Consider the following 23457-nt stretch of genomic DNA (forward strand, 5'->3'; position numbering starts at 1 on the left):
CAGCATGTATTTTGCATTCTGAGAAGGAATGAAAGATGTTTACTTCTGCCTAGTCCATAAACTACATAAAGTTAAATGAAACTTGGAAGTGTATTAAGAAATGGAAGTTGTGGTGTGCCCCCAATACCTATACTTGTCTTTCTCCTTTGACAACAGGATTTCTCTATCATATTGACAATTTATTAAAAACCCAAGGTTTCTAAAATTTTGGATTTTTACTAGCTTTGTGGAAAGTTTTTTGAAGGCAAATCCTTATAGTTGTTTTCGAAATCAAAAGTTGTAGAAAATAAAAGTACTAATAGAATATATCCTATCAACTGTATAAAAGGCATACAGAAAGTGGACACTGGTCTTTCTGCCTTTTCTGTTTTCATCATTGTAAGTTATAGCTGAGGACCACCGATCTGAAGCAAGGTGGGGGAGCAAGTGAGGGATCAAAATGGAAGGAAAGAGCACAAAGGACTGGAGAGAGGGATCACAGATACCATGGTGTGAGAGAACTGAGGCGACCACAGCTGAGGGGAGAAGTCAAATACTGCACAAAAATGAACAGTGATGTAAGATAATTAGTAAATTAGTTAAAAAGATATAGTAGCTTGGTCATAAGTCTTTCATAAGGGGAGTGAAGTGTAATAGGAAAATCACTAAACTTATTTCAGCTTCATAATGTTTAATACTCAGTTAAAAAAACATCCACAATGCAGTTGTTCGAGCTAGCAGAAACAGAATTGTTCTCTACTTTAGATCCACTCATTTTTTTTTTCTTCAGTACTGAAATTGGAAAATGATGGAGTACTTGATCTTGGTGAGATATTTTTGCATTTTAAAACAGTAAGACTATAGAATAGGTCACATTTTTTGGTAGATATTGAGTGGGTCAAATATGTCTAGAGAGGTTATAAAATGTTCAAATGCTCTAGCCACTGCCCATCCCAGTCTTCTTTCAAATAGTCTTGTTGATGGGGTAGCAAGTGGGTGGGGTTCTCTCTTTGCTTTTCTTTCCTTAAAATGGCCTCCTTAAATTTTGATTTTTAGACTTGAATTCTTATGGACCAATAAAGAAACAGCAGAAAACAGGAATTCTCCTGTTCCAGAAGAAATAAAAATGACTTGTCAACAGTTTATCCACTATCACCGTGACCTCTGTATCCAGAACATTGTCAAGGAAAGGAGGTAGGTACACATTCCAGATAATTAGGCTGAGTGAAGTGGTGTGACTAAATGATTGACATTTCAATGGCACATATACATGTAAAAAGTAGCTTTGGATCAGTTTATAATTTAAGAAACAGAATTAAAAGAGCCATGTCATTTTGATGTTCACTTTTTCAAATATAATATAATATCTGATTTTATATAAAATTTGAAAACTTTAGTTCCAAAATTGCAAAAATGTAAAATATTAACATTTACTTTATGTTGGACATTAATATCTCACTGAATTTCGAGATACATTAGATTCAGAAGTGACTTTATGTTTGAGTCTCCTAATGGTATATTATTTCCTAACACTAAAGATGCAAGAAAATGAAATAAAAGTTCTGTGCCTTAATTCTGCTGCTACTTTTCACCTGAAGTCCTAATTGTTAGTCTGTCACACTTAATTATTTTGCTAATTCTCAAGGTATGGAGCATGCAGTAGGAAATTAATAAACAAATGTAATAGTACCAGAATTTTTTTTTGACTGTTGTAAAAGAGAGGAAAAACCATAAAGAGGGCCCTCCCTGGCGGCGCAATGGGCTAAAGCACAGCACTGCAAACCAGCCGCAGTCGTGTCAGTGCGAGCTCAATCCCCGCCCACCGCGGAGGTGACCCACATGGTGCGGTAGACCTCTCCTGTCTCGCCCGCAGCTCCCCTCAGCAGTGTACTTGGTCAGTCAGCTTGTTCTGCCCCCCTCTCTCTCTGGTGAATCCTCTCACTGCCCCTGCACCTCTGGCCTGTACCCAAGTTCTGTATGCATAAATAAATCTTTAAATAAAAAATAAAAAAACATAAAGAACCAAATACTTTGTCTATAACTGAGAATTTGAAAAATTATGGTTATCATTCAAGATGCTTTGTTTACAAATAATTGTTACTATATTTCCTCATACTCAGAAGGTAGTCTGGAATAGCCATTGACAAGGGGAAGAAAAGTTAATTTCCCACTCATCTAGGGCATTGCAAAGTACCACCTGTGAGTAGTTTCAACAATTTACAATTGCTTTTTAAAATTAAAAAAGGGGGCCCTCCCTGGTGGCGCAGCGGGTTAAAGCACAGCACTGAGAATCTAAAGCCGCCTCCGCATGAGTTCAATTCTCGCCTGCCCCGGAGGTGACCACATGGCGTGGCAGACCTCTCCTGACCCGCCCACTGATCCCCTCAGCAGTGTATTTCGTCGATCTGCCTGTTCTGTTCCCCACTCTGTCTCTGGTGAAGTCTCTCACCGCCCCTGAGCCTCTGGCCTGTACCCCAGTTCTGTATGCACAAATAAATAAATCTTTAAAAAAAAAAAATTAAAAAAGGGAACCCATGTTCATGTGATGGCTGACTTTGAGGGAGCGAGCTCCTGCCATCTGCAGGACTGAGGTCACAGGCGGCTGAGTGGGCACTGATTGCCCTGGGACAGCCCAGCGCCCTGTACAATCACATTCACCGCCGCTCTGTACAACTCCGGGGCTGTGATTTTAGCCCCTTGTGCATGGCCTGGAAACAACCATTCTGCTAATGTCTGGGATAGAAAAGTGTTGAGCTATAGACTAAAAATTAACGTGTACAAAGAAGACTCAGATTCAGGTTGTAAAACTCAGGTTTTTGTGGAAAGTGATATTTGTAGTAGCAAAGTATAAATTATCTTATTGCTAAGTGAAATACTGGTGTTAAAAGCTGTCATGTGTATTAACTTCTCATCTAATTTTTGTATAAAACTTATGTATATTCATTTGTAGTTTTAAAATGTTTTAAAATTTTTGTCATCTATTTCTTGTTCCATCTTGATTTTCACCTAGTCTTTCCTGTTGTCAAGCATAAGTTTTACAGCTTGACTGATGCTTGTGGACTGATTCCTATTTGCTGCATACATGTGTGAAAACACACAATTTCTTTTTGTTTTTTTCTTTCCCTTGTTTATTCACACATGAGGTGCCCCACATTTGCATTAGGAATACAAATTTTAAATATTCATGAGTTAGATTCATAATCCAAATACATTTAAAAAGTCAAATTTCACTTAGTCTTTCCTGGCTCCCAAATGTAGCAAATTACTAAAAAACATACCAGAAATATTATCTGGGCTGCTGATGACAAGAAAGGCTACTTTTGGGCACGTTAATAAGCTGAAAATAATAATCACTAATAATTATATGATGTTAATAATCATTTGAGTAGCTTAGTAAAAAGTCACTTCCTAAGAACTTGTAAAAAAGTATTTAGTGTCCCTGGGATTATAACTGAATGTAACTTTAAAAATATATAATAGTTGGGCCCTCCCTGGTGGCGCAGCGGGTTAAAGCACAGCACTGAGAATCTAAAGCGCTTCTGCATGAGTTCGATTCCCGCCTGCCCCGGAGGTGACCACATGGGGTGGCAGACCTCTCCTGACCCGCCCGCTGCTCCCCTCAGCAGTGTACTTCGTCGATCTGCCTGCTCTGTTCCCCACTCTGTCTCTGGTGAAGCCTCTCACTGCCCCTGAGCCTCTGGCCTGTACCCCAGTTCTATATGCACAAATAAATCTTAAAAAAAAAAAATATATATATATATATATATATAATAGTTGGCTATAGAATAGGTCTGACCATAAAAGGGCAAACTACAGTAAAAACTCTTTGACAATTGATTTACATTGCCTAAGTTTTTTTTTTTTGACACTTTTTTTAAGCATTTCTGTTTTCACAAGCATTATTGGCACATCTTACTTTTTCTGTTGTGGGCCTTTCTAGATGAGGTAAATTAACAAGCCCTTACTATTCAGAATAGTTTCATTCCTGCCATACTTTTTAACTGGCATGCTGTCTTCCTTGTCTATTTTTTCCTTGCTTACCCTCTATCATCCAGATTTACAGAACATATGGGTGAATCATTCCTTTGACATACAGGTGTGGTGCAAAGACTTCTACCGGGACCTTCTGTGGCTGTGATCTGGTGAACTGGCTGATTGAAGTTGGTCTTGCTTCTGACCGTGGTGAAGCTGTCATATATGGAGACAGACTGATGCAAGGGGGAGTCATCCAACATATCACCAATGAGTATGAATTTCGGGATGAGTATTTGTTTTATAGATTTCTTCAAAAGAGTCCTGAACAGAGTCCTCCTGTTGTTAATGCAAGCTCTCCCCAACAAGAAAGATACAAAGATATTGAACATTCATATCCATCTCCTAAGACCTAAATTACGAGAAACACATATGGAGTCTTCTTCTAGGCCTAGATGTTACACACGGACTGTATGACAAGGCACAATCTTTCTGAGCCTATCACTTCCTCTATAAAATTTAATGTGTTCCCACCCCATGATAACACTATGTGACTTTATATTATGTAACTGACTTAGCAAAACAAGAAAACCAAACCATAATTTAGTTTGATGATGAATACCATTACTGTTGATTAATTATAGCAACATTTGAAAACATTTCTTCCAACAATATTTTGCAATAATTTTAAAATCAACATCCAATTTACTGTTCCTTTAAATTGCCAAATTTGGGTAGATTGTCTTGCTGGTGGGGAATGGATCTTAAATTACATCATTTGCACTTATTGATGGCACCTCCTAAAACAAGAAATTTTAATGATTCTTCTAAGAGGCCTTATTATTCTATTTTTCTCATTTTCTTGACAAAAACACTCATTAAAACTTGAAGCACTTTTTCTAAAACTCATCTTTTCTTGCTTTTCTATCCAAAGTACTAATCTGTGCCATTAGAATAAGAACCTCCATAAATATTACTATCTGCAAAAACAATTGACTGAAGTATAATCTTTAACTTTTGTACAACACATAATTTGAACAGATGCATTTAGATTTTATCAACAAAATTATTGCCATGTGATGTATCATTTCTGATGTTTATACAAAGTCATAGTGCAGGAAGATAACTGTATTAGTGTATTCCCTGTAGTTTAAAAGAAAAATATATCTTCAAGCCAGGATTCTTAAATTCTAAGCCCAATATCACATTTTCACATTAAAAATCTAATTTTTTTAAGTACTCGTGTATAAAAATCTATAAACTTGAAAATTACTAAATATTGCCCTCAGATAAACTTTATCTTTAATAAGCTACAAAGAGATCTATTTATATGGCTTTTGAAAACTTCATTTAACAACTGGGTGTCAGTAATAACTTATTTTAAACATGTTTCAAATATTTGTCTCATATGTAAAAACCATTTAGAAAATAATTTATAGGGTTAGGTGATTCTTCTTTTAATGTCAAAAAAAAAAAAAAAAACCTGCATGGAAACCTAGTGCACTTAACAAGCCAATTACACTTTACTGAATAATATTAACCTATACCAATTTTAAGTTGTGAAGAGAATGGGGATGTTTTTCAGCAGAACTGTCTTGCTATCGTATTTTCTTTTTAATATGACCACTTTGTAACTGAATTCTCAGGATTAAGGATAAAGCATAAAACATAATTGTATTTTCAGATACAGCAATTCAGATATTAATTCACATGCATGCAATTCAAGTGGAAAATGTTTTGTTTGTGAACAAATCATAATACACATTCTGTCATTTGCATGATGGGAATCTGCGGCATCTTTTTCCTTGGAAACACTCAAAAGAAAATCCTGGATCAGAACAATCTGCAGTTTCAGATAATGGAGGCTTTTAAGATGTTTTTAGAAGGATGTGCTAATTTTGTTATATAAAAATATTTGTAACTTTTACTCCATACTGACAAGGTTCTCAATAAAGTACCTATTTTAACTTGAACTGCCAATGTCTTTTCTTTGAATAATCTGAATAATACATGACTTTTTATAAGGGTTTTTTTTTTTTTTTAAGATTTATTTATGCATACAGAACTGGGATACAGGCCAGAGGAGCAGGGACAGTGAGGATTCACCAGAGTGGGGAGAATAGGTAGATCAACAAACCACACTGCTGAGGGGAGCAGCAGGGAGACAGGAGAGGTCTGCTGCGTCACATGGGTCACCTCCCTTGCAGAGGCTTGAACTCATGCAACAGTGGCTTGCCATAGCTTCACAGTGCTGCACTTTTAACCCACTGCGCCACTAGGGAGGACCCTGTAAGAGAGTTTATTAAAAAAAAAAAAAAATTCAGTGTTTTCTTAAAGAAGTCTCCTGAGATTATGGTACCTTGCCATAGTATGCTCTTAGTACACACTAATGACTCAAAATTAATGGGCTTTTTCATATATTTAATCATTCTTAGTGTGCACTGCTAGGAAGATAATGCAATTTAATTAAAAGCTACCCTTTTATGATCATCTTCAACGTGGATTCCATTCCTGGTCAGTTTTTTTAATGTAAAGTATGCTTAGGGTTTTAATAATGATTAACATCATTAAGGTCCTAAAGGCATGAAAATGTATAAAAGTATTGTTTTATATGTAGAACACACCTTTTAGTGTTTGCCCCTCTCATATTTCCTATGACATAATTGACTTTAAAACATTTGACTATATAGTCAAATAATGAATAAATGCTGAAAACACAGATCAGGATCAGAAATATCACTTTTTCAGGAAAAGGCTATAAAATTTGAAACTAGTATGATAAGAGTTTGAAGTAATTACACAGAAAATATTCATTCTTTAGAACCTGTTTTTTGCAGATTTTACAAATAGAACTAAATTTTCAAAATTTCACTGTAATTATTTCTAGGGCAAAATTTTTGGTTGAGGATTAATATAAGTTGATTTTCAGCAATGATCAAACATTCTCTAAACTACTCCATTTACTGGATTATTCCCTTAATTTATTACATAAGGTTAATCACATTAATGGGTTGACTCAAAAAGTTTAATTTCAACTACTATATTTTTCACACAAGTGAAATTTCAAGCCTTAAATTTTCTAAATTAAACCATAATTACTCTAAAAAAGTATCCATACAAAATTTGATTTATAAATTAAATACATCCAAACTATTCTAAGTTAATTCACATATTCTTATAGCAGTCCTCCCTTTAGCTAAGGAAATATTCTCATTTTGAACATGCTGAAGCAATCATAGGTTGACTTTCAACTTATCAAAGGCTCCAAGTTGTAGATAAAATGTCTAATTTTCTCAACTTTATAGGCAGTGAAAGGCTGTGTAAACAAGTACTTATTGAGCATTAAGCTTTGAACACCAAACACATGACAGTGGAAACAAATATGGTCCCTATCATAATGTTTCTACTTTGTGAAAGACAGATAATAAACATGTATTTGTGATCAAGATAATATATGGCTCGGAAAACAGTATGTAACCAGAAGCCTGAACTTAATGGTGTCGGGAAAACTTCCATAAGGAAGCCATGTTTCAGAAAGCCCTAAATGATAATAAAAGAACTATTTATATCAAATGAATAGTACAAGCAGAGGCTACAGTGATGATAAAAAAAAAAAAGAGAGCACATTTAAGGAATTGAAAGAACCTCATTGTCAAAATTTTTAAGCAATGCAAAATGTAGTAATATATAGATGTGGGCAGATCAGCAGAATCTTGGTAAATGTTAAGGATTGGGACTTTTTCTAAAAACAATGAGTCTTTTAAGAGTTTTAGACTCAACTATAAGAAAATTAACATATTTTTTAAACGAGCTGAAGCTATGAACACCCAAGTAAGTATATGAAAAAATGTCTCACATCCTATGTCAAGGAACTAGAAGTACTATACCCTATTAGAATAGCCAACACCCAGAATGCTGATAACACCAGATGCTGGGAGGGTTGTAGAGCAACAGAAACTCTTACTCATTGCTAGTGGAACCTCAAAATGGTATAGCTGCTTTGGGCGATAGGTTGGCAGTTTCTTACAGAACTAAACATACTCTTACTATATTGTACAGCAATTGTGTTTCTTGGCATTTACTGAACTGAAAACATACCAACACAAAAACCAGCAAACAGATGTTTAAAGTGCTTTATTCAAAATTGTCAAACCTTGAAAGCAACTAAGATGTCCTTCAACAGGTAAAAGGATCAATAAACTGGTACATTCAGACAACAGAATACTATTAACATTAAAAAGTGTTACCAAAGTCGTGAAAACACAGAGAGGGACATAAAATGTATAGAAAATTAAAGAGTCAGTATAAAAAGGCTACATATTGTAAGAGTCCAACTATACAATTTTCTGGAAAGGACAAATCTACAGAGACAATGAAAAAAACAGTGGTTGCCAGTTTATAGAGAAGAGGGATGAAAAGAAGACTTTCAGGACAGTGATAATGTTCTGTATACTATCATTATTGATACATATCATTATACCTTTACCCACACCCACAGAGTATGTAATCTAGAACCTCATTCTCCAGACTTTGGGTTATCATGATAGGTCAATGTAGGTCCATCATTTGAAACAAATCTAACTCTGATGTGAGACGTTGACAGCAGGCTATGTGTACATGGATGCAGTGGGAACTGTGCTTTCTGTTCAATTGTGTTCTAAACCTAAAACTGCTTTAAGAAATTAAATGTTTTTTAAAATACTTAGGAAGGAAATTTGTTGTCAGATGTACATTTTTAATCTCTTTGGTTGTAGTGACTAACCATGGAGATAAAGAAGAAAAAAAGGTATAGAACAACACTTAATTGCACTGATCTAATGAGAGATGGTATTAGTCTAGTCTAGAATGGTATCAAAGACATTGAAAAGATGATCTGGCTACAAAGAGAAATAAGATTCAAATATGCATCCTTAGATAAATAAATGAACAGCTTATCCGGTGTGATCACTGATTCCCGACACAAGCTGTGGGGCTCAAGTCTTGCCTTATTTTGTTCTTTCTCATTGACTGAAACTCAGTGGTGTGAAAGATGAGTGCACAAGTGAGATCAAGATCTAAAGGAAAAGATCGTCGTAGAGTCTCCTGCAGCGGCATCTGCTGTTGCCTCTCCCTCCAGTGAGCAGGTAGAAGAGCTCAGCAAGGGAAGCCTGCAGTTGTGATGCCAAATATTAAAACCCCAAGAAGAGAAAAAAAGAGCAACTGCTGTGCAAGGTGATCTGGGTCCTGGCATGGAAGGTGATGGCCAGAATGTGGATCTGAAGAAGACCGAGGGGGATAGAAGAAGACCCAAGAGGAGCTGAAGGAGTCTGAGGAGGAGATGAAGAACACTGGAAAGGATTGCAGAGATGGTAATGGTATGAAAGAGGAGATTCCATTTAATCAAAAACCTGAAGTTTCAGGAACAGGTGAAGATCAGTAAAAGTTGAAAAGAGGACTAGCTGAAGCAACCAATGTTGTTGTTAATATTGATAAACTGACGTCTCATTATCTCAATAAAATTCTGCAGCATAAAAAAAAAAATGAACAGCTTACACTTAGTGCTCTTACATAAAAAAGGTAAGATCTTTATCCCATATCCTAATCTCCCAGTCAAGAGCTTAAAAAAAAAATTAACATAAGTAAGCTTTTAAATTAAGGACAATGGCAAATATGTCAGATAATTTTAGTCTATAGTTAAAAGTTCACTGGTCAGCTAATTCTGGAAAAAGAGTATGTCTGTGCTTAACAAAAGTGCAATCACAGAATAATACATTGTAATAAGACAATGTATAAATCTAGAAAATCTTGGTAAAGCAGGTAATTATTTGCCTAAACCACAAAAACTTACCGCTTGTGACAATATTTTCCATTACTAAAGCTTGCATTCTTGTAATTAAGACACTTATTTAAGGATACCACATAATTATAACATGAATTCATACATTATTTTGATGTTTTATACTTTATGCAGAATTGAATAATTACTAAAATTTTGAAAAACAGATATTATGGCTATAATAAACCAAAACCCTGTTACCTGTAGAAACTCTGGCTACTCCATTATTTATGTCTCCAACTGTAATGTTATTTTCTTTCTCAATATTTCAACAAGCAGTAGGTTTAGTATTGAATATACCACTTGACTGCCATTAAAGAATAATCAGATCCTTTCAAACTAGGTATCTGTCATTTACCAAAGTGATAGATTCTTACTTAGAGGAAAATTGCTGGCCATTTATATGACTATTAAGAACTAACATTAACATTAGACTTATAAATTATAATTTCATCTTTTGCAGACTGAGGAAAGAGATTAACAATCTTATCCACATCAACATGCTTGTTTTGAAGGACTGATTCCATCTCTTTGAATAGTTCTTTCTCCAATTTCTTCATGTTGTCCAGAATTATTTTGCCTTTTTCCTGAACAATTAAAAAAAAAAAATCAACACACATACACACAGATCTAAATGAAATTTTAATGCCTTCCAAAGGCAAAATGTGTTCCTGGATTTCTATTTTAAGTTTTGTTCCCTTCCTCCTGATCTTTAGTTATACAATGAAATTCTTTGGGAAAAATCATTGTCCTTCACCACCACTGACTTGGCAGCTACAAAATCAGTTCTCCAGACTTAGAGAAGCCCAGAAAGTCCAAACATCTAAAGCCATACCACCACCTGCTTGAAAAGCAGAAGTACTTCAAAAATCACTAATTTACTGCTACACAGACAAAAAAAAAAAAATCCTGCACTCAAGAGTTCAAGCTACACTAGACCACTATCCCATACGCCACACAAAAATTAACACAAAATGAGGTCTCCCTGGTGGCACAAGGTGTTAAGTGTCAGCATTATCAAGCTATCAGCAGCCACTGCAACAAGAGTTCAATCCCTGGCTAGGGAGCTGATCCACGTGGCACAGCAGACCTCTCCTGTCTCACCTGTTGCTCCCCTCAGCAGTGTTTTTTTTTTTTTTAAGATTTATTTATGCATACAAGAACTGGAGTACAGGCCAGAGATACGAGGGGTAAGAGGATTTACCAGAGACAAGTGGGGAACAGAACAGGCAGACTGAAGTACACTGCTGAGGGGAGCAGTGAGTGAGAAAGGAGAAGTCTGCTGTGCCATGTGGGTCACCTCCCTGGCTAGCCAGGGATCAAACTTGTGCTGAAGTGGTAGTAGACAACTTCATAGTGCTGTGCTTTAACCCACTGTTCCACCAGAGAGAGCCTTCAACAGTGTATTTCAGTAGAAACCCATCTCCCAAAAAGCAGTATTGAGAGGAATTAAAGCGCTTACAACTCTTGCCAAGTATGTAAGCAATTAGGGTAGTGTGGAGGCCGTCTGGGGAGGAGCAAAGGAAAATTCCTCCTAACAGACACTTGAAACTTATACTGAGGAACTTAGAAAAGGCAAGAAGAACCAGAAGCTCACTTTCACAGAGCTGAACTGAGTGTGGAGCATAAGCCAACGCCATGGTCTGATGCCATCTCTGGCCCCATGGGTTGGGCCCTAGTCAGCACAGTTAGAAGAAAATATTGACCTCTCACTCCATGTGACCAGGCTATATAAAAAAGGTGTTTACAGTGTAGATCAGAAGTGAAAAAAAAAAAAAAGGCCCCAATGAGGGATGAGTAATATGAAGAATTCATAGTAAAAATAAGTTTGGACAGAGCTTTATTATTTATGTGTAAGACTGACAGTGAGGGGAAGCAAGACAATTGTGCAAACATACTACAGATACAGGTAATATATGCATGTAGGAACATTAATATAAAGATAATTTAAAAATATATGCCTTGATGAAGTAAAATTACAGGCAATAAAGGTGAGATATTTAAATATTCAAAACTCCCAGTTGGCAAACTTTAGATCCTACTGCATGTGAATTATATCTCAATAAAGATATTTTAATTTTTTTTTTTTTAAATCAGGAACTGGTAGAAAAAGGTGAGTAAATGTATTAACTAGCCTTCTGTTTTCTTCACTTCAGGAATAAACTGAAAATTCTGTGGCAAAAGCCTTTTTATAGCCCTTCTATTTCCTTCTAATCTATTTTTTTAATCTGGGTGCATGAAGAGCAAAGCGAAAACTTCAAAGTATGAATACTACAAAATTACTTATTGACCCATCTACTAGACATTTGCCATAAAAATACATCTACTGGTTTCTGGCGATGAGATTTGGGGTATGCTTAGCTTACATTTTAAAAAAGTAAGTATCAGTTATTTTAAATTAATCTGAGACTGTATGATTAAAAACATGTGAGAGAACAGGTTAAATGCCCTTTAGTGAATTTGCAATTTTTTGGTGCAGTAAAATACTTAAACTTGGATTTTATCAAAAATGAGGGTAATAGGGCCCTACCTGGTGGTTCACTGGGTTAAAGCACATTAATACGAAGCTATCCACAGCCACTTCAGCATGAGTTCAATCCCCGGCCTGGACAGGGAATTGACCCACCTGGTGCAGCAGACCTCTTCTGTCTTGCCCACTGCTCCCGTCAGCAGTGTACTTCATCAATCTGCCTATTCTGTTCTCATCTCTGTCTCTGGTGAATTCTCTCACTGGCCCTGCACCTTTGGCCTATACCCCAGTTCAGTATGCATAAATAAATAATTCTTAAAAAAAAAAAAAGAGGGTAATAATAGTACTTATCTCATGAAGTAACTGTGAAGATGAAATAAAATATTCCATGTAACATTACCATGGTGCTTGGTGTAGAAGAGTCCTCAATAAATGCTTGTTGTTATTATGTTTAAAATACTAAATTTCTCTTAAAAATTCACTGTACATTTTTAGCCATTCTTGTTAATGAAAGGTTAAAAATACAGTTCTACTACAGCCTGAGCATCTAAACTTTAAAATCTATTTTTACATGAAGGAAATAGAAAACTGAAATTTCAATGTTCAAAGTATGAATTCAATCACATTTTAAACTATAATTAATCATAAAACAAAGACTATAATCATACCTCATTACCATCTATTACTTCCAATGCCTGTTGATGTATTTGGTAGAGTGGGTGTCTTCTGTCAGGCTTATTCTTAAAATGTGGCTTCTTTTTAACTGGCTCATCAAGTTCAAGTATTGGTGAAGTGGTATCCAATAGTTGTGAAATATTTGGCACAAATATGAAAGGCTTAAAAACAGATCTAAAAGAAAAAGAGTTTATTAAATTAGCTGATTGGGATATTAAAAATATTTGGTATTATTTGAAATTTTTTGATTCCCTCTATAGTTAGAAATTTCGATTAATTCATTGTATTATCAATCAAACTAGTTATACCCATACCTGCGATCTATCCCTGGTACACTGAGATCTCTCTTTGAGGCAGGAATCCATGGTTTATTTAACTTTATAGTCCCATAACTGAACAAAGGGCCTAGTGCCTATGAATAGAGCAGGCTCCGTTTTTGTATCTCTAAGTTATATATACAAGTTGTATATAAAAGTTTTTGGCAATTTAGCATGACAATATCAGCAGACTAATGACTCTATCCTACTCCCAACTCCTTGCTATTTATTTATTTTGTGACTTTACCTTTCAGGATCAGGAGTCCCTGTAAAGAAGTGAATGCAAGGGAGGTTGGAATCTTGAGGTAATATAGAAACCATGCTTGCAGTGGTGAGGAATTCTCCCTCCATATTAATCCCACTTGGTTTATCACGGAGAATTTCCATCATTGTTTCAAAAGTTATATTTCCTAGGCAAACAATTTTAAAAACCATAATATTGGTATCCTGTAAATACGAACTTCTTTCTCTACTGATTCTATAGAACATATTGATCTAGGCATTTATCGTAACTGTACTTGAACTCATTCCACTGATACAAGGAAGATTTTTTTAATACAAAGTAGTCTCAAAACCATTAAAACAAGTAGAATCTGTGTAACACCCAAAGAAGGAATCAATAATGCAAAAGTATACTCAATCCCACTACCATTACAAAAATTTTAAGATGTATTTAGTTAGCAATAACTGACACCACTAATAACTATTACCTATCTACTCTGAGAACCAAACAGTCAAAAAAAGTCTGCTTTTGTTTTCAGTACTATATAGACAGATATTCCTTGTAAAGTAACAATTATTTTTCCTGTAACAATTTCTGTGCTTGAAATTAATACTCTTCCATTTAAGAATGAATTATAACCTGAGTGGGAATGAAGAAAACAAAATACATTATCAGTATAGATGAGTAATTCTGCAGGACTACTTTCAAAGTCATCTTTCTCTCTCTCCCTCTCTTAAAATAACTTATTGTACACACTATTTTCAGACCTCAGTTGATCACAGTAACCAGTGAAACCAAATCAGGTAAGGAATGACTAAAGAAATATGTTTTCCATTTATTAAATACATCAGTCTCTTTTTACCCTGAAGTAGTATCAATTTCTTTACACTGGTAATGAACACAATGGGCATACATTGTAATTTAGGTTTTTTTTTTTTTAACACTATGTAATTCTTGCCATCAGATATCCTCAGAAAATTTATATGGAAATTCTAATTTATTATATTGAAATTAGTTCAAATTAAACAAATAATTTCATTTAACACAGTGAGCCACAGTATTAGATTCCTCTCGTCCAAAGCCCTACCACAAAGACAGTGGAATGATGAAAAATTAGGTAACTCAGAGACAGAGAACTTGTAAGAATTTCCCCCAGTTTCATCATATATGAGAATAAAAGAAAAACAGTTTACAGCAAGAGTGTACCCTAACTGTAGTTTTGTGACATTTCAAATTAAAATAAAATTGGCATTCAGATAAAACAATCTATGTTCTCACCCTCGATTAATCATGCAAGCTACCGATATGATAGCAGCAAATTGTCAGTTTCTCCATAGTGTAGCTATGACTACAAATTCAAGAAAAATTATAGATAACTTGTTACAGAAGCTATCTTTTTGTGTTAATTTTGATAAAATGCAGAAGAAGAAAAAAAGATATACCTAAAAACAACTCTTAATAAACTAAACAATAAAGCAAAAGCATACAGCCCACACCTATCTATTGGGCATAGCTTTAGTAACTAGTGAGATTTTAAAATGACTCAAAACTAAATTCCTATAAATGGTAAGTTTTAATGAAAACAGTGTCGGAACCATAACACTGTGATAATACATGTATTATGAAAATGTTTTCTGTATTCCAAACCTGTAATTCTCAAAATGAAAGAAGGATTTACATGATCACTTGAGTAGGACATATATAAGTAATCCACTAGCAAGCACTGAGTAAGTACTGAGACTGCAGTGGCAGGGTTCACTAAAATGAATGCAAAACACAGGGTGCGATTTCATTGCAATTTAAACTAGTTATTTAAAATACATGAGTGAATATAGATACAATTTGGATATACATGCAGCATAGTTAATAGCTATCAGACAGGGATAGTTGGAAAGGAGAGAGGTAGGCTCTTTCATCTAGAAAAATCACAGGAAAAAATTAACCGTAATATACTAGTAGACAATTTTCTATGAAAGTATTAGAGATACATTTATTCTTTCAGCAAAGAACAGAAAGCTGGATAAACTGTACTTCACATTTGAGGAAAAATATTTCATGTCAGATGCACCTAAAACTACAATCAGTATGCATTTCAACTCTATGATTTAGCTATTTTGTTGTTAAATGTAACAGAATTTTCATTCAGTAGATAATTTACAATTTTTATGTTTTTCTTCCTTTTTTCTAATTATTTTAAACCTTAGGATCCTTTATATTTTCCCCTCCACTTTATACATGTAGTAGTGTTCTTTTTTTTTTTTGTAGTAGTGTTCTTTTTAATGAATAATTATGTCCTCCATTTTTAAACTTATTGCCAGAAAAAAGTATATAATAATGCACTTTGTTAAACTTATCTTCAGGGGCCTTCAAGCGGCCTTAGGGGTAAGTCTAAGCACTATCACTGATAAGGCCTAAGTTCAATCTCAAGCCGGGTAGCTAACCCACATTGTATGGTGCAGCAGACCTCTTCTGTCTGCCCACTGCTCCCCTTAACAGTGTGTTTCAATTTGTCTGTTCTGTTCTGCTCTCTTCTCTGTCTCTGGTGAATCCTCTCAACAACCCCACCCCCCGAACCTCTGGTCTACAACTCAAGTTTTCCTACATATCAGAAAAAAAAAAAAAGAATGCTCATGCAAATTAAATGTCTTCAGTGGCAATCACATGTAGATTCATTATAGCAGACTTCAATTTGGATGAGAAGTTTGTGCAAAATTTGAATATTTATCATATCAAATATTCTTATAAGGGTGTATAGATAGATATGCCTGTGTTAACTGGCTCTAAACCAATGTTTGTTTCTCAGCACAGGTAGCCCCACCTGAGTCTAAAATATATGTAGCTCAATCTCTCACAAGAAACTCAATTAACCTAAACTGAGACAGCAGAGAGGGGGGGCATAGTAGCATTTTTTGAATTTATAATCTTAGTAAAGAGTTCAGTTCTTGGCCCTCCCTGGTAGCACAATGGGTTAAAGCTCACCATAACTGTTTCGGTGCTAGTTTGATCCCTAGTCAGGGAGCTGACCCACACACTGTGGCAGAACTCTCCTGACCCACCCACTGCTCCCCTCAGCAGTGTACTTTGTCAATCTGCTGTTCTGTTCCTCACTCTGCCTCTGGTGAATCCTCATACCTGTCCTATACCTCTGGCCTATAATATCCCAGCTCTGTAAACATAAATAAATCTTTAAAAAAAAAAAAAAGAGTTCAGTTCTTCCTCTTCAAATGTATCTTTCTACCTAAATATCTACATCCTTATGGATGTTAAAACTAGCCTCTAGGACTTATATGTGATCAAGAGTCCCCCTCTGACAGAGAGGAGTACTGTTAGGGGAGGAAAGACCTTAAATCGTCTTAACAGACATGGGTTACTTCCCTTTTTGTATGGTGATTTTTTTCTTCTAGAATTTGAACCTAATTACATGTCTCTAATGTTTAAATATTTTAGTCAACATTTCTAGAGAGCTGTAGTAAAAACACGGGATACCTATACAGGCCCAGTTTATCTTCCCAACCAGTACTACATAAAATTTTTGAAGTAAGAAAACAAACAAAAGTACTAACAAAAGATAAATTTAAGAAGCATCTGTAACAGTCAAAGATGTGATTTCCATGTTCCAATGAATTCTGAGGAGAAAACAAATTCCATTTGGGTTTTAAAATATTAGTAAAGATTGTAAATCTGACCTGCAGAAAGAATTATTACCCTCTTACAGCTATAGAGCTCTTCACTCATCTCCAAAAATAGCTTACAATGTCACAATAAGTCAGTTTTAATAAAACTGTATCTTAGTAAGAATAATTCCTTGAAAAACAGTTATCATACCCACATTCTATCTAGTGAGCATATAATCTTTTATTCTGATATTATTTAAATGATAAAATTACCTTTGTGTTTGTTTAGAAGCTTATAGCCTTCACAGAATCTGCCTGGTGAAACCATCATTTTGGCTGTGTCAACATAAGAGTAAGTGGCTGCAAAATCAAACTCCTTTTTGCCATCCCACCAACCTTTCTGTTTAGCATAGTTTCTCATGTCTGGATGTTCCCGATCAATTTTGGTTGTTATGGAAAGCTGATTAGAAATATTACGAACTCCCTCTGTTTTCAAAGAGAAGAAAAGTTGGTTTTTAATCACTATTTGCAATATACAATTCTAAATTTTGTACCATGTGGAATCTATTACATACTCAAGAAGATAAATTTTTAAAGAACTTTTTAAATTTAAGGTAATTATAGATTATCTACAAGTGATAAAGAGATCCTATGTATTCTTTATCCAGTTTCCCCCCAATGGTAATGCCTTGTAAAATATCACAAGCAAATACTGACACTGAGATGTATTTCCATCACTACTAAGATCATTTATGTTGTCCTTTTTAGAGTCATGCCCACTTCTTCCCTTCTCCCCACTTAACCCCAAGGAACCACTAGTCTGTTGTTTATTTCTACAACTATCATTTCAAGAATATTACATAAATGGAATCATACATCTCCTTCTGACATCATCATTCAGTATAATTCTCTAAATGTTCATTCAGGCAATTGTATGTATCAGCAATTCATTCTTTTTTACTGCTGAGTAGTATTACATGGTATAGATGACTACAGTTTGTTTAACCATTTAAGTTAAAGGCTATTTGGGTTGTTACCAGGCTTTGGTTATCATGGCAAAAGCTGCTATAAATATTCATGTACTGTTTTTTGTGTTAATGTAAGTTTTTAGTTATCTAGGATAAACAAACAAGATTTCAATTATGCAGTTGTGTGTTTAGCTTTTTGTAAGACTGCCAAACTGTTATCCAGAGTGACAGTAAATTCTCATTAGCAATGTATCAGTGACCCAGTCTCCACATTCTTATTAGCATTTGGCGGTGTCATTTTTATTTTAACCATTCTCATAACAGTATATTGATAATTCACTGTGGTTTTAATGCATTTCCCTAACAGTTAATGCTGCTGAACATCATTTCATGTGATTTTTTGACAACTGATGTTCCTTTGAATGATATGTTGCTACATTTCCTATGCCCATTTTTCTAACTGGATTTTTTTTAACTGTTGAGTTTTAACGATTATTTCAGTCCTGTATATATTACTTTTAAAAACAGACATGTATCAGTATAGAACACAAATATAAAGCTTCTCTAAAATACCAATAGTTATCAATATTTTCAACTAAAATATAAAAATAAGGGAAGGAAAGTCTTTTCTAAAGAATTCATAATAAAGGAACCAATCATGTTAAATGAAAATTGATAATGCTTTAAAGCAGACTTAGGATGACAGTCTACCAAAGAGAAGTCAATTAAATTACCTTAATAAAGTCACACTTGAGATGTTCTTACTACAAAAACTACACTTACATAATATAGAATTAAAGACAGTGAGGAGGGATTTTCTATCTATTGTGTAATTGACTAATAGGAAAAGAAATAACTGGATAGCTAATCTACAACTCGATAATTAAACCCAACGAAGGTGTTCACTTATACAAAAGTTTTTTTTCTACAATAAGATAATTTTTGTATTTCTAAAGTAAGAAATTTCATTACCTTTTATATTACTACTAGTCCCAGAAGGACTTTTTAGATTTTAGAAATGACATTCTAACCCTGAGTTTTTTTTTAAGGTGTTCATTTCGTATAGTTAGATGAAGCTATCTTTTCAATAGAAGAATATCTTTGCTTCTCTCTTCAAAGTGGTACATTTAATAAAATAAAAAATACTTTTTAGTCAGGTCACTTGTCACAATAATTGAAAAAGAAGCCTAGATAGCTTTAATTCAGCTTTATGTATTAAAAAACATGCATGCAAAATATAGCATGTCCGTAAGAACTGGCAGTGACCTATTCTGGGAAAAAAAATACAAATCCTCCAAAGTTCAAGGATATCTTCAAAAGCCCTTCTAAAATTCAGCTCACAATAACTTTTCTTTCCTCTAAATGTTCACAGTGTCTATGTTATCTGTATCATTCACACACTAATATTTTCACATGTGTATCTTATCTCCAGGTGATTCACAAAGCCATGTACAATAAGAACATGATCATGATTAACCACAAAGCTGTACCCTAATGAAAACAATGAACTGAAAGTCAGGATAGAAAAATTTTAAATTCTAAGTCTTTCACTCAATTTACTTTAAGTAAATCATGTCACACCTCTGGGTTTCCTCACTTGAACACAGAGGAATTATATGATCACAAAGCAACCGTGAAAAAAAAGTAAATACAAAACATTTCAATAATGTATATTCTATTATTTTACTCAATGATAGCAAACTTTCTATCAAATTTGACTGCATCAACATATTCTTTCTAACCACTAGCCCACAAACCATACACTTTTCCTCAATTCCATACCTACATATGATAAACTTTAAGCATTCAGCCCAAAGTTAAAAGAGGAAGAAGCAGTACGGAGTTATTAAAATGTAAAAAAAGTACTATAAAACAGTGAAAAGTTGCTGTACAGAAAATAGTTTATTCATGTTCATATATACCAAATAGATGCCACTTTTTTCTTTTTCAAGAGTGCTTTATAGAGCTCTTTCACTATGTATGTTCATTGATGTTTTCATTTTCCCTTCATATGAGGTTTCCCTGGATAATAAATCTTGGGAAAACATTAAATGCAATGTCTACAATTAAGAAGGTATTTTATTCACTACAATTAAGAAGGTATTGTATTCATTATAAAACAAATTGAATTGTGAAAAGTTGCCCATACCTTGTATTTTTTCTGCCGCCCAGTACTTTCCTGCAGTCTCCAGAATCCAGGCTTCATGCCTATCAGCTATCAGGAAACTGTTGTGATAGCTAAATAGCAATGTACCTTCTGCACAATTTCCACCCTGGCCATATTTTTCTAATAAGTCAACAATGACATTCAGGGCTTTTTCTGCTGTATCAGCTCTTTCAAGTCCGAGTCTAAAATAAAAATGTTAAATGTCCTCAAATTAAATTTTCATTATTTTCTTAAATAATGTCATGTACATGAAATGTTATGACTATATTCACAGTTTAAAAAGAAAACTTCAACCTAACAAATAAATTGTAACCCAATTACTCTTCTGAAATCAGTTTGGAATCATGAAAACAAAGTTTTAGAATCAAATAAATCCACGTTCACATTCCTAATGGTAAATTATTACCATGTTATTTATTTCTGTACCTCAGCTATCTCAAGTGGTGAGTATAAAAATATCTATAGTATGAGGTTACTGTGAGAATTGGTTAAGGTATGGTAAAATATGTTAAGACTTCCAATGAAAAATTTTCAACTACTTTTCCTTTTCCCAATTAATAAAACTTGAGTCTTAAAAAAGGGATGGTTTTAGTTTTACACAAGCTATAGTATATCAAAGTCCAAAAATAAAAAAAGGGAAAGTTTTTAAAACATGTTATATCACAATCCAAAACTTAGACAAGTTCTGTAGTGTAAAATTACCTGACAAGGTCCATGCCCAGTAGTGCCTCTTCATCACAAACTTCCTCTCTTCCCCACACAGCTTCATTTCCAATGCAAACTCCATGTTCATTGGCTCCCATTTCTGCCCCCCACAACCAAGCTGGGCGACTAAGGACAATAGCATATGTTTCAGGAACTTGATCAATTTCTATGTAAGTACACTGTAAGAAAGCCATAGCAAAAACAATGAAGCTAAAAAAGAAAAGTCGTCAAAGTCTAGAATCTTAAAAATCAATCAGAAGACATGACCATTATGAGAGGTTAATGAAATATAAATTGAAATTTTCAATAATTCAAACAGATTCAGAATTTATTCATTCTGAAGATTTATTCAACATTTGATTAAGAAATGAATCAGACTAGATCTTGCTTTCAAGAAACTAGAACATGTACATCAACTAATATATGACAAAATACAAAGTTTAAGGGCCATGAAGAGAAGTGAAAATGAGGTGGCAATGAACGCTCAGAAGAGAGATGGTTTCTAATTTAACAATCATTATTGTTATTTCAGCTTCCTCCAAATCATTGATAGTCTAGAAGTTCAGTTTTGACTCAAATTAATTTTCTAATTTAAAGTATTGAATTTCTACCTTCTATAGCTTCTGCCAAATAACTAGCTAATGATAAAAATAACTCTTCATCTCTTCGTGATATATATATATACATATATATATATGTGTGTGTGTGTGTGGCTAGTAAGACATGTATTTCACCTACCTTAAGATGTTCTCTAGAGTTATCATGAACTGCGGCAGGAAAATACACTATTTCTTGTACTTCATCGAAGAGTCTATCAGAATTCTTCCCAAAAATAATCCTATTATCAACTGTCGCTGGAGGCACTGCCACAAAAGTGTCACAGGAACGAGGCTCCATTTTTTTAAAGCTAAAAATCACCCGAAGATTCAAAATAAAAAGAGGAAAACATTTTTAAGCACATACAAAACCAGGTTTTAACTGCTGCGGTATTCTGCTAAAGTCTTCGCTGAATCTCCTCTTACTATTTCCCTATCTGGGGATTCCTGTGCATTTCTTACTATTGTAAAGATCATATTTTCCATATTCAAATACATATATGAATATTTTACTAGACAGTGAGATCATTAAGTGTTGGGAATAAGTCTTTGTATTCTCATCTCTGGAACTCATCTTACAGGTAAGTCCCAATATTATGTATTCAGTGTTCTTAGAGGTGGCGAACACACGGAGACTGTAATATCAGTACGTCTGAAATTCTGAAGTAGTCACTCAAGACAAATACAGGAAATGTTAATAAAATTCCAAACTGTTGATTTCCAGGAGGAAGTTTCAGAACATAACTTGTAAATCCTTATGGTAAATTAAATACCAAATTTAAACTTCATTTGTAATTTGGAAAACTTTAAATTTTAAGATTCAATTTTAGTAGAGCACTACAGTGTCGCAAACTTTTCCTCTTGCTTCAGAAGTCACTGTTCTATATAATTTCCTTTATTTTATAAAGCCCTAGACTTTGGAATATTTTTACACAGGCTAAATAAAGACTAGTTATCAAAAAAAAAAAAAACATTTTATATCTAGTAAACGCACTGTCAAAAAAAATACCAAGAAAAAAACAACTTTTGTGAAACTCCAAAAAGTTTTCCTTTTCCTCAGTGATGGAAAGAGGGGTCAAAACTGTATTTGTTTTTTTCTGTGTCCTGGAGCCCAGGTTTGTTCCAGCATTCCTAACGCTGGCAGGCTACCCTTCCTGCCTCATGGATATCTCAGGGAGTTATTATAAGAAAAAGCCACTAGCTCAGGCGTTGTCCCGGTTCATTTCACTAAAATGCAAATATAGTTACTTGACAAAAGAGTCCATCTCTCACAAAAGACACATGCTTGACATCACACGCGGCAAGACGACTCGGTTGGCGGATCCTTACACAAGCAGCAGCCACACTAACTAGGTCATCAGTCCTGATGGGTCCGAGAGGACGCTCAGGAAACACGTGGCTTAGTTAGCAAGTCCTCTAGCCCAGGAGGAGACACCCTCAGAGCCTTTGCTAACTTTACTCAACAAACTTGTGTTGAGCGTTTTTCTGAGCCAGGCGCCGTCCACGAGTCTCCGCTCACGTGGCGTGCCTCCTGCACGCTTCCTTTCACTAAAGCGCTTTCGGAAACACAGCTTGGTCTCATCCTCACAAGCATGAGTTTCTATTTTCACAAAACAAGTGGGAAAATCGGGGCAGAAACACGTTATGTAACTCCAGTTAAGAGTTCACAGACAGTAAAAAGACTCGAATTTCTTGCAGATACGCCGTGGTCACCCCGCACGCCTCACCCCAGCAACGGCGCCCCGAACGCAGCCAGAGCGGCTGCGACCCGGGCGCCTCGCACCAACAGCGCCACGGCAGTCTTTTCCATTCCGGCCTCAACTACACCCATCCCACCCCCAGGCACACCCCTCACCTGGCCACGGAGTGACTCAAAGCGAAAGCGGGTGAGGAGGGAGGCGTGACAAATATGGCGCTAGCTTCCGGAAGCTGTCACCTTTGACCCAGGAAGTTCTC

At 35.0% G+C, this 23457-nt stretch overlaps 2 protein-coding genes across 4 annotated transcripts in view; one reads left to right on the top strand and one right to left on the bottom strand.

The window, feature by feature from the left end:
• Positions 1–9054, top strand: part of GPR155 (G protein-coupled receptor 155) — a 41719-nt gene extending 32665 nt beyond the window's left edge. Inside the window, exons 15-16 of one of the 3 annotated variants that reach the window (XM_004674516.2) lie at positions 1036–1173; positions 4076–5918. In XM_004674516.2, coding sequence (XP_004674573.1) covers positions 1036–1173; positions 4076–4367 — 430 coding nt within the window. In that variant the 3' untranslated portion in view covers positions 4368–5918. Of the gene's footprint in view, positions 1–1035; positions 1174–4034; positions 5919–8969 lie in introns of those variants that run through there. The other 2 variants (XM_012728060.1, XM_012728062.1) reach the window with 2 other exon arrangements.
• Positions 9055–10154: 1100 nt separating this feature from the next.
• Positions 10155–23421, bottom strand: SCRN3 (secernin 3). The gene is made up of 8 exons (XM_004674518.2): positions 23357–23421; positions 21644–21812; positions 20903–21084; positions 20183–20382; positions 17339–17551; positions 13476–13638; positions 12905–13085; positions 10155–10353 (listed from the first exon to the last, which is right to left on the bottom strand). Exons 2-8 carry the CDS (start codon positions 21800–21802, stop codon positions 10177–10179), a joined length of 1275 nt encoding a protein of 424 aa, XP_004674575.1. The 5' UTR covers positions 21803–21812; positions 23357–23421; the 3' UTR covers positions 10155–10176.
• Between the last annotated feature and the right edge of the window lie 36 nt (positions 23422–23457).

This window comes from Condylura cristata, unplaced genomic scaffold, assembly GCF_000260355.1.
Source record: "Condylura cristata isolate star-nosed mole 26May11 unplaced genomic scaffold, ConCri1.0 scaffold00002, whole genome shotgun sequence".
NCBI classification, from domain to species: Eukaryota; Metazoa; Chordata; class Mammalia; order Eulipotyphla; family Talpidae; genus Condylura; species Condylura cristata.

What these genes read in the sequence shown, in the direction of transcription:
- SCRN3 (XM_004674518.2), bottom strand. Translation starts at nt 21,802, where the DNA reads ATGGAGCCTCGTTCCTGTGACACTTTTGTGGCAGTGCCTCCAGCGACA. An exon ending in CTGGGCATGGACCTTGTCAG is followed by an intron (nt 20,383 to 20,902) that starts GTAATTTTACAC and finishes TTTTTATTTTAG; the next exon opens with ACTCGGACTTGAAAGAGCTG. An exon ending in GGGACTCCTGATCCTGAAAG is followed by an intron (nt 13,086 to 13,475) that starts GTAAAGTCACAA and finishes TTTTTCTTTTAG; the next exon opens with ATCTGTTTTTAAGCCTTTCA.